A 16602-nucleotide genomic window follows, 5' to 3' on the forward strand; every position below is an offset into this window, starting at 1 on the left:
CCCTGACCTCAATCCCATAGAAAATCTGTGGGCAGAACTGAAAAAGCGTGAGCGAGCAAGGAGGCCTAAAAACCTGACTCAGTTACACCAGCACTGTCGAGGAGGAATGTGCCAAAATTCACCCAACTTATTGTGGGAAGCTTGTGGAAGGCTACCCAAAAAGCTTTATTTAAAGGCAATGCTACCAAATACTAATTGAGTGTCTGTAAACTTCTGACCCACTGGGAATGTGATGAAAGAAATAAAAGCTGAAATAAATAATTCTCTACTATTATGCGTACATTTCACATTCTTAAAATAAAGTGGTGATCCTAACTGACCTAAGACAGGGAATTGTGAAAAACGGAGTTTAAATGTATTTGGCTATATATGCATGCATGCATATATATATATATATATAAGTGTGAATAAACGCTGCAGTAGCTGGTTTCAAAGTATTTCTGACATTTTGTTTCTTAGCTGGTAAATGAATCGCACAAAGTAAAAAAACTACGAATCCTGTATAGCGCAGCAGCACTGCTGCGCACAGGCATAAAGGTAGGTCTAAAGTCTACTCAAGTGAGACTTTGCCCTCGTGTTTCTTGGCTATTTAATAGTAATACATTTGTTTTAGAAACATCAAAGCATGCTCATCGGTTTTATTTTATAAATTTTGGAAAGAAATCTGAGTAGCTGGTAGATTTTTTTAATCTACCTGCCACGGTGGCTGATGGACCAAAAAGTTAGTTTCAGGCCCTGAACAGGTAGAGAGAAGCGGTACGTACTGGAGAGCTGACTGGACATCCCAGGGCCAGAGGTAATGGGCGGAGTTCTGGGGAGGAGGGGACGGGTGGAGGGAGAGAGACGGGGCTGGATTGGCCGGAAGGAGCCTGTTCCTGAGGGGGGTACAGTAAGAAGAAAAAGTCAGTCAAGTCCAAACTATGGAGGTGAGTGTGGTTGAGTATTTCTAGCCCTGTTCAGATAGTTAGATAAAACATTTTTTGGCCCAAACACAGAATATTACTGCTCCCCAGTGCCTTTTATTCCTGCAGCATAATTACTAAAAAAATATGTTTTTACGATACTTCAAACATTCCTACTTCCTTCCTGTGATTAGGTAAGTAAAAGCATGTTTTCTAATTAATTTATATATTTTTAACTAGGTGTATGGGTTATGTTGACAGGTGGCATACCTGTGGCAGATGAGTTGGAGAGGATGGAGAAGGAGCAGACGTGTTGAGGAGTGTCTCCAGTGGTGCGGGGGAGCAGTGTTCTCTGAGGAGGAACAACAACAACAATTTCACATTAAAACATTCTGTTCAGATTTCAAGATGTCCTAAGAATAACTGTCAATTCAATAGGTGCACCAAACAATGGACTAAGATCAAAGACTTACCTGGACCACTAAGGGCTTTCGAAGTGGCCGGCTTCTGTTTTTCCTTTGTTTCGGCAGGAAAATGTCTGACTGCATCTGTAAGAGGCAGAGATGCAAATTGGTGAGGCCCCCCCCAAAAAATAAAAATAAATCTGAACTGCAAAGAAAAATGGGCCTTTTTCAGAATGAGGTTGTCGCAACACCAACATTTCCTAACGATATGATACCAGGCCAAGTATCCCGATACCGAGTACAATCGTGACTATAGAAAATAGCTGATTTGCGCATATCCAAAGGCCTACCTGTGATTGGGCAGGAGGAATGTAGTAAGGAATATAAAATGCATAATGATCTGCATTTTCATTGTGGAAGTAAGGGTTACACTCAGGTTAGGCCTATATGAAACCATCTTTAGTTTACAACTTTACACACATAGCCTACACTCTCTCACAATCATACCTCCCAACAGTTCGGCACCAAAAAGAACTTAACACAAGAAAAAAAGATAGATTTGATTCAGATTTAGCTTAGAATTACATTGATTAGGCCTATGCACCCTACCTTTGAAGCATCTCTTTGAGTAGGCTATCTATCCCTTTTCCATTTTTCTTGTACCATCCAAATGTGTGCATAGCCAAGGTACCATGTTGATATCTAACATTACTAAACAAGGTAATTTGTTATCAAACCAAACACTTGCGGCCCACAAGTAGTTAAAAAAGGGCCCGCAACATGGTTTATAAAATGATGTAACATGTGCACCAATTCGCGGTAGAAAAGGGTTTGGGCTAGAAACTTGTGGTATTAACTGTTGAAGACACAAGCGTGACGGTCACTGTACTCAGTTTTTCCTCTATGGCAGTGGCACTCAGAGGCTGCATGACAGAAAAGTCTGACTGGTCTGCTTATTCTTACAGGCAAAATAAAGAGTCAGGTCCATAAATATTTGGACATTGACCAAGTTATTATTTTAGCTGTCTACCACAGCATATTTGAATTGAAATTAAATTATGAATATGAGCTGAAAGTGCAGAATTACAGCTTTACTTTGACGGTATTTACATCCAAATCGGGTGAATGGTGTAGGAATTACAGCACTTTTTATATGTGGTCATCCCCTTTTTAAGGGACCAAAAGTAATTGGATAATTGGCTGCTCAGCTGTTCCATGGCCAGGTGTGTGTTATTCCCTCATTAGTTAATTTACAAGTAAGCAGATAACAGGTCTAGAGTTGATTTCAAGTGTGGCATTTGCCTTTAGAATCTGTTGCTGTTAATATTGAGATATGAAGTCCAAAGAGCATGCACTGCCAGTGAAGCAAGCCATCATTAGGCAAAACATTTTTTTTTAAGACTGCAAAATCATTAGGTGTGACCAAAACTATTTGGTACATTCTAAAAAAGAAAACACACTGGTGAGCTCAGGAACACCAAAAGGACAGGAAGGCCACGGAAAACAACTGTAGTGGATGACAGAATAATTATTTCCCTGGTGAAGAAAAAACACTTCACAACAGGTGGCCAGATCAAGAACACCCTCTAGGAGGTAGGCGTATCTCTGTCAAAGTCAACAGCCAAGACTTCACCAGAGTAAATACAGAGGGTTTACCACAAGATGTAAACCATTGCTACGCCTCAAAAACACAAAGACCAGTTTAGAGTTTGCCAAGAAAAAATAATAAAATTTTTATGGAATGGTCTTAAAGGTTGAGACCGAGTCTGCGTCTCTCACATGGGTAGCCATGTGAGAGACGCAGACTCGGTCTCAACCTTTAAGTCTTTACTGAAGACTTATCTCTTCAGTAGGTCATATGATTGAGTGTAGTCTGGCCCAGGAGTGTGAAGGTGAACGGAAAGGCTCTGGAGCAACGAACCGCCCTTGCTGTCTCTGCCTGGCCGGTTCCCCTCCACTGGGATTCTCTACCTCTAACCCTATTACAGGGGCTGAGTCACTGGCTTACTGGTGCTCTTTCATGCCGTCCCTAGGAGGGGTGCGTCACTTGAGTGGGTTGAGTTACTGACGTGATCTTCCTGTCTGGGTTGGCGCCCCCCCTTGGTTTGTGCTGTGGTGGAGATCTTTGTGGGCTATACTCGGCCTTGTCTCAGGATTGTAAGTTGGTGGTTGAAGATATCCCTCTAATGGTGTGGGGGCTGTGCTTTGGCAAAGTGGGTGGGGTTATATCCTTCCTGTTTGGCCATGTCTGGGGGTATCATAGGATGGGGCCACAGTGTCTCCTGACCCCTCCTGTCTCAGCCTCCAGTATTTATGCTGCAGTAGTTTATGTGTCGGGGGGCTAGGGCCAGTTGGTTATATCTGGAGTACTTCTCCTGCCTTATCCAGTGTCCTGTGTGAATTTAAGTATGCTCTCTCTAATTCTCTCCTTCTCTCTTTCTTTCTCTCTCTCGGAGGACCTGAGCCCTAGGACCATACGTCAGGACTACTGGGCATGATGACTCCTTGCTGTCCCCAGTCCACCTGGCCTTGCTGCTGTCCCAGTTTCAACTGTTCTGCCTGCGGTTATGGAACCCCTACCTGTCCCAGACCTGCTGTTTTCAACTCTTAATGATCGGCTATGAAAAGCCAACTGACATTTATTCCTGATTATTATTTGACCATGCTTGTCATTTATGAACATTTTGAACATCTTGGCCATGTTCTGTTATAATCTCCACCCGGCACAGCCAGAAGAGGACTGGCCACCCCTCAGCCTGGTTCCTCTCTAGGTTTCTTCCTAGGTTTTGGCCTTTCTAGGGAGTTTTTCCTAGCCACCGTGCTTCTACACCTGCATTGCTTGCTGTTTGGGGTTTTAGGCTGGGTTTCTGTACAGCACTTCGAGATATTAGCTGATGTACGAAGGGCTATATAAAATAAACTTGATTGATAAAAAAAAACACCTTATCTATGAAACATGGTGGAGGTAGTGTTATGGCGTGGGCATGTATGGCTGCCAATGGAACTGGCTACCTTGTATTTATATTGATGATGTGACTGCTGGCAAAAGCAGCAGGATGAATTCTGAAGTGTTTAGGGTTATATTATCTGTTCAGATTCAGCCAAATGCTTCAAAACTCATTGGACGGCGCTTCACAGTGCAGATAAACAATGACCTGAAGCATACCGCGAAAGCAACCCAATACCTTTTTAAGGCAAAGAAGTGGAATGTTCTGCAATGGCTAAGTCAATCACCTGACCTGAATCCAATTGAGCATGCATTTCACTTGCTGAAGGTAAAACACGTCAAGAACAAGCAGGAACTGAAGACAGCTGCAGTAAAGGCCAGGCAAAGCATCACCAGGGAAGAACCCCAGCATCTGGTGATATCTATGGGTTCCAGACCTCAGGCAGTCATTGACTGCAAAGGATGTATGATCATGTTAATTGCCCAATTACTTCTGAGCCACTATAATTGGTGGGTTACGTAAAAAATGGTTGTAATTCCGACACTTAATATTATTTTTTTACACAAAACCCTTAAATTAAATATGAAAGTCAACACTTAAAGCACATCTTGATTGTTTCCTTTCAAATCCATTTTTGGGGGTGTACAGAGCCAAAATGATGGAAATTGTGTCACTGTCCAAATACTTATGGACCTGACTGTACGTATGCACTTCACTTATGTAGCGAGCTGCTCCAATGATTAAACAAATGTAACATAAATTCCATCACTGTTTGCAAGCCCCAGTTCGCCATCACAGTAAATAACATTTGAAAACTGATGGAGATGCGCCGAAAGAACGGATAGAGAGAAGCAGCTGAGTAAGCTAATGGCTGGTTAGGGGATGTGGCTGGCTGCTCACAGCTGTCACACGTGATATTGGATGAACAGTGGGAGAATCTCACTTGCACACTCCTCGCATCCTCCCCTTCTCAAAACCCATTGGATGAGATAGCCAGATGTCTCTCCTAGGTCTGGGCAGTATACGGTATTTTACTATATTCCGGTATTGATGCACGGATCGGTTTGGGTTTTTACTTTACCTTCTATAACGGTATTTGAATGTTTAGTTTGTTAAATGTGATATGCTGTGTGTAACATCCATTTTATAGTTTACACCGCTTCTTGCGTCATCCCTCTCCACATGCCGCGTTCCACACAGACCTAGCCCTGCCCCGTCACTTAAGGAGCACATTTGTTGTTGCATGACCACGAAGCTCTGTCAGGTTGGATGGGGAGCTTCGCTGCATAGGTATTTTTAGGTCTCTCCAGAGATGTTCGATCGGGCTCAAGTCCGGGCACTGGCTGGGCCACTGAAGGACATTCAGAAACTTGTCCTGAAGCCACTCCTACGTTGTCTTGGCTGTGTGCTTAGGGTCATTGTCCTGTTGGAAAGTGAACTTTCGCCCCAGTCTTGGGGACATTCAATGCTGCAGACATTGTTTAGTACCCTTCCCCACAATCCTGTCTCGGAGCTCTATGGACAATTCCTTCGACCTCATGACTAGGTTTTTGCTCTGACATGCACTGTCAACTGTGGGAGCTTATATAGACAGGTGTGTGCCTTTCCAAATCATGTCCAATCAATTGAATTTACCACAGGTTGACTCCAATCAAGTGGTAGAAACATCAAGGACAATCAATGGAAACAGGACGCACCTGAGCAAAAATAGCAAACTGTTCGAATAAGGAATTTCTGTTTTTAATTTTTTAATACATTTGCAAGAATTTCCAAAAGCGTGTTTTTGCTTTGTCCTCATGGGGTATTGTGTGTAGATTGATGAAAAAAATAATAATGTAAATGTATTCCTTTTTAGAATAAGACTGTAACATAATTTGGTAAAAGTCAAGCGGTCTGAATAATTTCCGAATGCACTATATCGAAAAATCTCCAAAAGTGACGAGTTTGCATCCCTGAAGAGGGAAAATAAAATGATTGGAAGGGATGAAGAGATATGGAGAGTCCAGCTTGTTTATTTTTCTGAGACAGACAAAATATGGAGAGAGTATGCAAAATGTCCTTACGCTGATGGAGTCGAGCTGTTGTCGGAAGGCGAGCTCGGCCTCCTTGTTGGGAGAGAACATGCGGGAGTGTCGGGAGCTGTTGGGGGGCAGGGTGGTGGGAACGGCAAACACCCCACCATCTGAGTCCCCCCCAGACACCAGCAGAGACCGCGGGAGGTTACGACCTGAGGGGTTCAAAGCCAAGGTTACAGTTAATTAGTATTGGTGTATATGAGATGTCATACAAAGATACAGGTAAAAGACAAACACTACTTCAAGAATTGGTCCTCTGACCTAAAACTTTGGAGTTACTGAAGAACATTCGATAAGTGTATGTTGTGTGTGTGTGTGTGTGTGTGTGTACGCATTTGCTTGTGAGAGGAGTTTGGTAAGCTACCGGAGGATCCAGTGTTTGGTAACATCAGCTTTGTCGCTCGGACCCCCAGGGGCTGCGGTCGTCCACAGTTGGGGCTCCGTACCCCCACAGCCGGGGCCTTGCCTGGGGGGGTGAGGGACTGTTCCTCCTGGGATGGCTTTACCGGAGATGTGGCTGTGGAGCACAGCTCTGGGGCCTGAAGGAGAGGGGAGAGAGCATTAGAAGAAAACAAAATGACTTAAGGCTATTAAATTGCATAATCTGTTTACAAAGTCTCCTACAAAGTGTCTGCATTCCGATTCTCTACCCTTCTCCAGAAGTGTGCACTCGTTCCCTCCCCCTCATGCATTTAAATGTTTGGTCTAAGCATGGCTAGAGGGCGTTTCCACCATAATCCTCACACCAAAGACTTAGATGTCGATTATGGCAGCCCCCCACACCTCTCTGATTCAGAGGGGTTGGGTTAAATGCGAAAGACACATTTCAGTTGAATGCATTCAGTTGTAGAACTGACTAGGTATCCCCCTTTCCCTTTCCAGTCGATTGCTTTTAAATCCATGAGGGAGAGTGCAGGAGTGCACACTTCGGACAAAGTGTAGAGAATTCGAATGTGGCCAGTGGCTATGAAGAATTTGCCTCAATAGGCGGTGTTGACTCACAGGTTTGGGGTTGACCTCTGATGACACCAGCCGGAGCAGACAGCGCAGGACGCGGTGGGTGGAGGGCGGGGGCAGGGGGCGTGGTGACTGTAGCTGTGGGCATGTCTGCCCTGGTCCCTGTAGCCCCTCGTCCCCCAGCTCCGGGACTGCAACAGCAGCCGGCTGCCACTCGTACTCTAGCTGCAGTTTCCCAGGTTTCCCCAGCATCAGGTACAGCTCTGCCAGAGTCACGTTGCTGTCTGACCCCCGCGAGCTCCAGCCCTCATCACAGATCCGCTGGGCCGACCGACCACAGGACACCGGGGTTGGTGTGCTGCCTCCTCCTCCACCAACCCCACCAGACTCTTCCTTTCCTGGGGCTGCTGCGCTACCCTGCCCCTGGTCTGGAGGGACGTCCTCCACCTGTCGCGGTGCCGGTGGAGGTGTGGTGGGAACCAGGGGGTCCAACAGGGGGAGGGAGTTCCTCTCTGGAGAGGCACTGTCACTGCCGTTAACCCCTGTGGTCCGCTCTTCAAACCTGTACGGAACAGTTGCAGAGCAAGAACTGCCCCCCTGGTCCTGAGAATTGGAGTCCCCATCTCCTCCCTTGGCCCCCAAGGCCTCCCCTACCCCTAGTCCTCCCCCCAGCCCCTTCTCCCGTTCCACCTGCCCCACGGCTACACCACCCTCCTGTTTCTGAGTCATAGACAACATCAGCGAAGACGAAGGAGGAAGTGGAGGTACAGGAGATGTTATCTGGTTCAGATTCTTGTGCTCTGGCCCTGCTCCCCCTCCCAACATTCCTCCTTCAGGTGTGGATATGGGGGTCTCTCCCCCTACACGTCGAGCATCCCCAACACCACGTCCAGGTTTGGCCACGCCCCCACGGGGGAGGAGGAGGAGCGGGGCTCCCTGGATACCCAGAATCTGGGCGGTGGGGATCAGCTCCTTGGGGCCGGGCCGGGGCTTGCCACTCTCCTGCCAGTGGACAGTGCAGGAGGCCTTGGAGTGGACCACACGGGCTACGCTGGGCAGGGGGGTCAAGGTGCTGGTCTCAGCTGGGTATAGGAACAGGTCCTCCTTGTCTGCTCTACAGGGGAGAGCAGGGCTGCCGCTACCACTGTGCTGCTGGGTTCCCCCTAACGCCTCGCGCTCCTGCAGGCTCTTCAGCTGAACACAGTACGGTCAAGGAGGGTCAGCAGACCGTACAGCAACAAAAACAAGAATTGAGCATCAACTTGGCTAAATATTATCTGTTGATCTCTTGAAATACTATGGATCAGCTCATTTGAGACTTTTTACCAGCTGGTTGTGTCTGGTGCTAATTTCATGTGATTCTATACTCGACCAGACAAAAAAAAATATCAGTTAGGTTGTGGTCTAAGTGCTATAAGATGGACATGACATAAATGTTGTGATGTGGAAGGATACGATCCGCTGGTCCTGGACGGCCCACTTCTGTTTCAGGAACTCAATCAGGCTGGACACCTTCCTATGCAGCTCCACCACCATCCTACATCACCACACAGAAGAACAAACAATGTTAGAAAATACTTAATTTCTCAGCAAAGACAGCTCCTGTAGACAACACACACCTCAAACACTGACAGGGGCATGTTCAGCAGGACACAACCTAGCAAAACCCAACATGATAATGACAATATGCTTCATATAATGGACGTTATGTTTAGGGATCCAAACAATCAGGGTTGGGTGTCCCAGAAGCATAAAGATTGTTATGCCCATCTTGATAAAAAAAAAACTATTATTTATTCAAGGAAAACCCATTGAGACCAGGCTCTCATTCTCAAGGGTGCCCTGATCACGGTAATACAACAATCAAATGCAATGTGAAAGGAAAAAGCAATCAATACAAATGTAAAATTAAAATATAGCACAACCAAATTTGGGAAAAAGTTACATTTAGCGCCGTCACGGTAACCGTATTACCGCCACGGTAACCGTATTACCGCCACACCAGCGGTCACAGGTCATGACCACAGTCAAATTCCACATGACCGTTTAGTCACGGTAATTAGGCTTCTCCAAGCTCTGATGCCGCATTAGTAACCTACCAAACTTGCTAACTGCTTGGTATTCAGCACAGTTGTCCCTCTAATCACTCTGACATCAATGCAAAATCAAATCACTTAATGAGAGTCTATGCTCATGTTGAGCAGTATTTCTATAGGCTATGCAATTGCGTGAGAAAACAGATAACCTCTATTAAAAAGAGGATACCATTACTTTCTATAGGCTAGGCCTACTATATTTATTTATTTATTAATTGTTCTAATAGTAAGCACATTGCTTCTCTTTACAACAGGAGTATAGCCTACCTCGTGGCATGAAAATGAACCACGGGAAAAGCATCACTATTCACAGCATTCACTATTTAAGTGCATAGATGACATGAATTTTTTCCCCCAAGACAGGTGCATGATAATAGCCCATTCTAAATCAAAACAAATTTCACACATATAATTTAGTTTATGTAAAGACAAGATTAAATTAAGAATAGTCTGATGGGTGGCAATATTATCACTTGTGAATGATGCGATGTGTGTGCAGTAAAGTGTGCAGTAAAGCAAGAAACAGCACGCCTTAAAAAAGAAAAAAAAGAAATCATTTCAACTCATAGTCGCACACGTCATGTAGCCTAGCCCATTAGGCATATATGTTTGTGTCACAATTTAAGTGGACAAATAACTTAAAATTAAGAATAGTTATCCGCTTCACAACGGGTGTTTAGCCTAACTGGCATACATACACGCAGCACGTGAGTATCAAGTTTGGGGAAGATAATTTTCAAAATAGAAATGCACCTTTATGCATATAATGCTTTTATTATAATTGCATTTGTGGTGATTTTTGAGAATGTCGTTTTCCCGCTAATTGATTGCATTTTGGAACATTCACGCTTACAGCCTACTGCCATGTGCACATTGCTGCACTTATAATGTGAAGAAATAGCCTAATAGTTTATCAACATTTTAAGCTAAATGTTCTGATCTGTTGCGTCAGCCTCATTGCTTTTTTGAAGCTAGTGGTTGTATTAATTTGGGATCTATCGCATCCCACAACTTTCCCAGATTATGTTTGAAATACTTATTTATCGCACAGAATAGGTCAACTTTTGTACTATGTGGGATAGTAGATTGACATAGGCTGGTGCGTTTGCTGTTCGTTAGGACCAACTGATCTTGTTGGCTGACGAAAAGTAAATGTGGACAGTTCTTCCAACATCTTCAATATGCGCCTCGGAATTCGATAAGGACGCACGCAGTTGCGTCCCCGAGGAGTCGTTCTTCACTTGTAGCCTGTGAGAAAGAAGGACCCGATCACGTGACTGGCATTGACTAATAAGAATTTAGATATGAGAGGTGCTTCGGAGCACGAAGCCGGGAGAAGGGAATTATAATTATTATTTTCAGGCCAAGGGCACAACGACCACTGGCCAAAAAAGGTATGTCTTTTTTTAGGGGGCATTACGGCCACAAAAAGGGGATGCCGCCGGGAAATTTGAGGCATTATCAAGTGCTTGTCAAATTGTGAATGAGAGACTGATCAAGCGTCTTCAGCCGGCACAAAAAAACTAAGCAGAGCTCATGCCTTTTATGCAATTGTTTTTCAAATCATTAGTCGCATCATTATTAGAATGTATTAAAAATCAAAACATATAACAGGATTTGTTTCTTTGTTAACAGCTCAACACAATAGCTGCATGTACACACCCTCATATCGTTTGGAGAAAATATCCTTTTGATTTTATTTAGCTACGTTAAGCTGTACTCTTCATACTATAAAACAAAACAACGCCATGGATTTCATCAGTATGTTTCTTCGACGTTAAGTGTTGATCAATCCAAATGCCCAGACATGTATAGGCGGGAATCCGATCTACGCGAGAAACACTCAATGAAAAAATATGTAGTCCATCTGAAAGACTTAGAGAACATGCATTTAGTCTAGCCCGCATTATGTACAAGTTTTAAACCAACCAGTGCTTGTTGTAAGGCAACAAAGTCAGATTGCAGCTCAACACAACATCTACAGTTGGGGCAACAGCATGCATAACAGTATCGTCTGCATACAGATTAATATCACACGTTTCAACACAGTTTTATTTATATAAATATTCAAAGAGAACTGGTCCAATACTGACCTTGCGGTACACCTTTCGTATACAGGAAGATATCACAAAAAAATATTCAGAAATGCCTTTATAGTCAGTTGACACTGACCTGAGGCGGGGATTATGGGCAAGACTCTGGACACGGGCCCAGGAGTGGTTGCTACGCGGCTGCAGCTCCACGGCAACCTTCAGAGGTAGACGCACAGGCTTCTGGTCTTCTTCATCACTCACTCCTAGAGAGAGTGAGTGAGAGGGAGGTGTAAAGGAAAGACGAATAAAATGTGTTCTCTCCGGTCCTAAGATGATCAGCATCATGACCACCACCACCATCACTTACTCTCCCCTACTCATACCGCCCCCTTCCCGAGTAATGCCATGAAAATCCACCCCCTCCTGCCCACATGCATGACTCAACGTCCCCATTCATACACTTCCTCCCTCTTCCTGCTGTGTGAGTGTCTGTCAATGTGTGTTTGTGCGTGTGTACACTCACCATCTGGGTCACATAGCCTCTTGAGCGCACGGCACATGGGAGCTTTAATACGCAGGTTCCTGCCTTTAGAACGCACCGTGGTGGCCCTGGGAGAATAAAGAAAGAAACATGAGATAATCGCAACAACAAAAAACTACACCAAAATGACAATTACACAATATCAACTATCTACACTGAACAAAAACTCAACATGTAAAGTGTTGATAATCCATCCACCTGACGTGTGAAATATCAAGAAGCTGATTAAACAGCATGATCATTACACAGGTGCACCTTGTGCTGGGGGACAATAAAAGTCCACTAAAATGTCCAGTTTAGTCACAACAAAATGCCACAGATGTCTCAAGTTGAGGGAGTGTGCAGTTGGCATGCTGACTTCAGGAATGTCCACCAGAGCGGTTGCCAGAAACGTTAATGTTCATTTCTTTACCATAAGCTGGCTCCGTCATTTTAGAGAATTTGACAGTAAGGAAATCAGTTAATTTAAATAAATAAATTAGGCCCTAATCTATAGATTTCACATGCCTGGGCATGGGTGCAGCCATTGGTGGGCCTGGGCATAGGACCACCCACTTGGGAGACAGGCCAAGCCAACGCAAGTGAAGAAGCAGGATGAGGTGGTTCTGGGCTGTCCTGATTACATGTAGTCTGCAGTTGTGAGGCCGGTTGGACATACTGCCAAATTCAATAAAACGAAGTTGGAGGCGGCTTATGGTAGAGAAATGAACATTCAATTCTCTGCCAACAGCTCTGGTGGACATTCCTGCAGTCAGCATGCCAATTGCAAGCTCCCTCAACTTCAGACATCTGTGGCATTGTGTTGTGTGACAAATCTGCACATGTTAGTGGCCTTTTCTTGACCCCAGCACAAGGTGCACCTGTGTAATAATCATGACGTTTAATCAGCTACTTGATATGCCACACCTGTCAGGTGGATGATTCTCTTGGCAAAGGAGAAAAGCTCAACTTTCCGCACAAAAATTGAGAGAAATACTATTTTTTTGGTGTATATGGAACATTTCTGGGATCATTTATTTCAGCCCATGAAACCAACGCTTTACATGTTGTGTTTATATATTTTTTCAGTATATAGCCACACCGTACAGTTTATTAGCTACACCCCCATGTTCACGAAAATGGCTCGATGCTACAGACAGTGAGTCATGTGGCCGTGGTTTGCTATATAAAGCAGGCAGACAGGCATCAAGTTACTGTTTGAACATTAAAATGGGAAAAGCGAGTGACATAAGCGACTGAGCGTGGTATGATCGTCTGTGCCAGGCACGCCGGATCCAGTATCTCAGAAAAGGCAGCCCTCATGGGCTTTTCATGCACGACAGTTTCCAGAGTTTCCCGAGAATGGTGGGACAAAAAACATTGACAGTGCCAGTCCCGATTCACGATTATTGTTGCATCATGCTGATGACACAGTAAGGATTGGGAGTCCATGGACCCATTCTTCCTGGTGTCAACAATACAGATTGGTGGCAGCAATGTACCGCCGTCCAATTTGTTGCAACTGCGCGATGCCATCGCATCAAAATGGACCAACATCCCTGTGGAACGTTTCCGACTTGTAGAACCCATGCCCCGAAGAATTCAAGCTGTTCTAGAGGCAAAGGATGTACCGACCAGGTACTAGATGGGTGTACATAATAAACAGGTGTATATAATGGTATATTTCAAATGTATAAACGATTTATAAACAAATCAACTACTTATAACCCTAAAGTCTTGGAGAAAACAGGTGGTATATTTCATAAAGCTGTGGTTACATTGTTGGTCTCAGTCTTACCCCTGTTGGATGAGCTCGTTAAGCTTGGCCACGTTCTTATCGTCCATCACTATGAACAACAACAGAGTTAGAAAAGCTAGAGTGCGTACCTCCTTGCTCTTGCTTTGTGAAGGCAACACAAACATTAACATATCTAAAAATGTCTTCCAACAGGAGGTAGAAAAGCTATCTATCTTTGGACACAAGATTAACACAGACATAGTAACATTAATAACATAACATCCTTCATGACCTTCGCCACACTTAACTGTCCCTCATGACCCCTGCCCTGTCCAGCGCAACACTTAAAATCAGCTCCATTGTGGCCAATCAGCCCCAGAAACAGAGCCAGACTGAGGCCAGTGTCAAACACACCATCCCAGACACAGACAGCCCCCCCACCACACACACACCCTGCTTGACTTACATCCTCCAACCTTCTTCCGGAGTTCAGCGTAGCAGATGAGACCATATAGCTCCTGAGAAGACTTCTTCAGCACACGGGAGTACACTATGGGACAGGAGGAACTGAGCATGTTATGGGATAAAAGTGAAAAGAAAACAACTGCAGCACACCAGTGATCTTGGGTGCTCCACAACCAATTTAAAGACGGGTCTCACACTGATGGTAAGATCAAAAGACAGTTTCGCTCTTGCACATTTAATGAGTTGGTTGCAGGTGTGTGTGTGTATCAAACATAATAGGATTCAAAAGAAGAAATGAAGGCAGATTGCAAACAACCTGCTTTATATGAAGACCAGTTGGCATTCGCAAGTTAAACTTTGCATACAGGTCGCAGGTAAAGTTTCACACTGATTTTGAAGGTCAATGTTTTAGTCAACAAACCGAAACACGGGCATAAAAAAAGAAAATAAGACTGTGTAAACAAGCAAGAGGTGAGTGGAGATTTTTATTTGAGAAATACGGAGAGAAGAGAGCGAAACAGAGAGACAAGCTAGCTTACCGTTGGCGAAGTCGATGTGCTTGGAGATCTTGTGCCAGGTGCGGTAGTAGAAGTGTCGGACTTGTTCTTTGTTCTTCACCATGCTGGCTGGCTTCCCCTTCTTCTTATGCTTCAAAGCTATGTTCGTCTGGATCGCCTCAAAGTCCTTCCCATGCTACAGAGCGAGCGAGAGAGAGCGAGACAGACACTATTAGAGATATGGAAGTTATGTTGGAGTAGGGGGCACTCTTCCCTCTGGTCTATGGGAAAACCCAGGACATAGAGTGCAGTCTCGGTGGTCATTAAAAACCCCATGGCACTTACTGTAAGAGCAGGGGTGTTAACCCTTGTGTCCTGGCTAAATTCCCAACCTGGCCCCTTTCAAATCATGGCCACCTAATCAAGCACTTGATTTCCAATTGGCATACAACACTCCTAACCTTTCCACCACAATAACTAATTTGTGGTGAGTGTTCCCGTCACAAAATCGTTGCAGTGTTACATGTGGTGGAACAGGTGTTTCCCCCCTTATAATGATGAGCACCTACTGTAGGTGGAAAGCTGCTTTATAAATGCATTCAATTATTATTAGTGGGGCTTGTGAAGAAAGAGCCCCCACTTTAAATCTCCAACAAACGTCGACTTACTAGATATTGTACGAATTATTTTGGACTTATAGTTATATTTTTTTATACAAAGCTACTCCTCTGACACTGTTTAAGCTAGAAACGGTGTTCAAACTTTAAAATGTGTAGACTAGTCTGGAATAGTTTGACCTCTTTTAAAATATTAAAACTGCCATTTTTTGTCCTCCATCCACGTACGGGAATTACTCAGCATTCTGAAGGTTCCATTGTGATAGTCACTCCAAAAATTGCATTCTATTAACTGTAAACAATGTAACTCGACACAAATCAGCTACTTTGACCACTTTCCCAACAACTAAGACAAAAAGCTTCCTCTCCTCTGCTATTCTAATCTTAAAATCAAAAAATAATTATCTGCTACCGATCAAACTTAACAGCTGTTTAAAGGGAAACCTCGGGATTTTGGCAATGAGGCCCTTTATCTACTTCTCCAAAGTCGGATGAACTTGTGGATACCATTTGTATGTCTCTGCGTGCAGTTTGACTTTAGTGTTTGCATTTAGCCTGCAGGTCATGGAACTTCTGAAAGTACAGACCCATCCTGCAAAAGGCGCAACGAACACTGAAAGGAGGTTTCTATACATCTCCCACTCTTTGACCTGCGTCCACTCCGGATGCACACCCTCACAATTGGCCTTCAAACGAGTTACAACTCTGTCCACACGCACTGGTACGACACTCTTGGCTCCTCTTCCCGCCACTGTAGCCATATCAAAGTAAATGCACAAACTGCATTTTGAATGCCTTCAGGGACCAGCACCTGCAGATTAGCATAGAAAAATCCCCATAAAAATCTGTAGGTTTAAGGTAGAGACATCAGGTTTTTTGCATTGGATGTCTCAAATCCTCCGCATCCGTTGATGTCGCACTTACGCATCTGCGGTGAAAGGTAAGAGCGGTGTTCGTCAGACCATGAGACATCCCAAATACCGGTCGTCTCACAAAATAGTCTGCAGGGTCCAAACGTTTATGACCCCTCTATGGAAAGACGAGACTCTCAAACACGTAAATGTCGGTTGTTTTGCTCTAGGAAGCCCAAAGGCCTCACAAGAAACGAATGAAGATCCACCGGTACAAGTTGGGGAAAAAATTGGAATGGAAGTACAGTACCAGTCAAAAGGTTGGACACCTACTCATTCAAGGGGTTTTAGTCGTACCATTTTCTACAATGTAGAATAATAGTGAAGAAATCAAAACTATGAAATAACACATGGAATCATGTAGTAACCAATTTTTTTTTTTTTTATCTAAATATATTTTATATAAGATTCTAAGTAGCCACCCTCTCCCATGATGAGA

At 44.2% G+C, this 16602-nt stretch overlaps 1 protein-coding gene across 4 annotated transcripts in view; it reads right to left on the reverse strand.

The window, feature by feature from the left end:
* cramp1 (cramped chromatin regulator homolog 1) overlaps positions 1-16602 on the reverse strand; it is a 50991-nt gene that overhangs the window by 12550 nt on the left and 21839 nt on the right. For all 4 annotated transcript variants that reach the window (XM_071412169.1, XM_071412168.1, XM_071412167.1 and 1 more), the window contains 12 exons: positions 14678-14831; positions 14140-14223; positions 13734-13782; positions 11939-12024; positions 11555-11678; positions 8742-8823; positions 7332-8480; positions 6694-6868; positions 6318-6481; positions 1376-1450; positions 1173-1254; positions 765-875 (listed from right to left, as the gene is read on the reverse strand). In XM_071412169.1, the coding sequence (XP_071268270.1) occupies positions 765-875; positions 1173-1254; positions 1376-1450; positions 6318-6481; positions 6694-6868; positions 7332-8480; positions 8742-8823; positions 11555-11678; positions 11939-12024; positions 13734-13782; positions 14140-14223; positions 14678-14831 (2335 nt within the window). The remainder of the gene's footprint in view (positions 1-764; positions 876-1172; positions 1255-1375; positions 1451-6317; positions 6482-6693; positions 6869-7331; positions 8481-8741; positions 8824-11554; positions 11679-11938; positions 12025-13733; positions 13783-14139; positions 14224-14677; positions 14832-16602) is intronic.

Source organism: Salvelinus alpinus, chromosome 1, assembly GCF_045679555.1.
Source record: "Salvelinus alpinus chromosome 1, SLU_Salpinus.1, whole genome shotgun sequence".
Taxonomy (NCBI): Eukaryota; Metazoa; Chordata; class Actinopteri; order Salmoniformes; family Salmonidae; genus Salvelinus; species Salvelinus alpinus.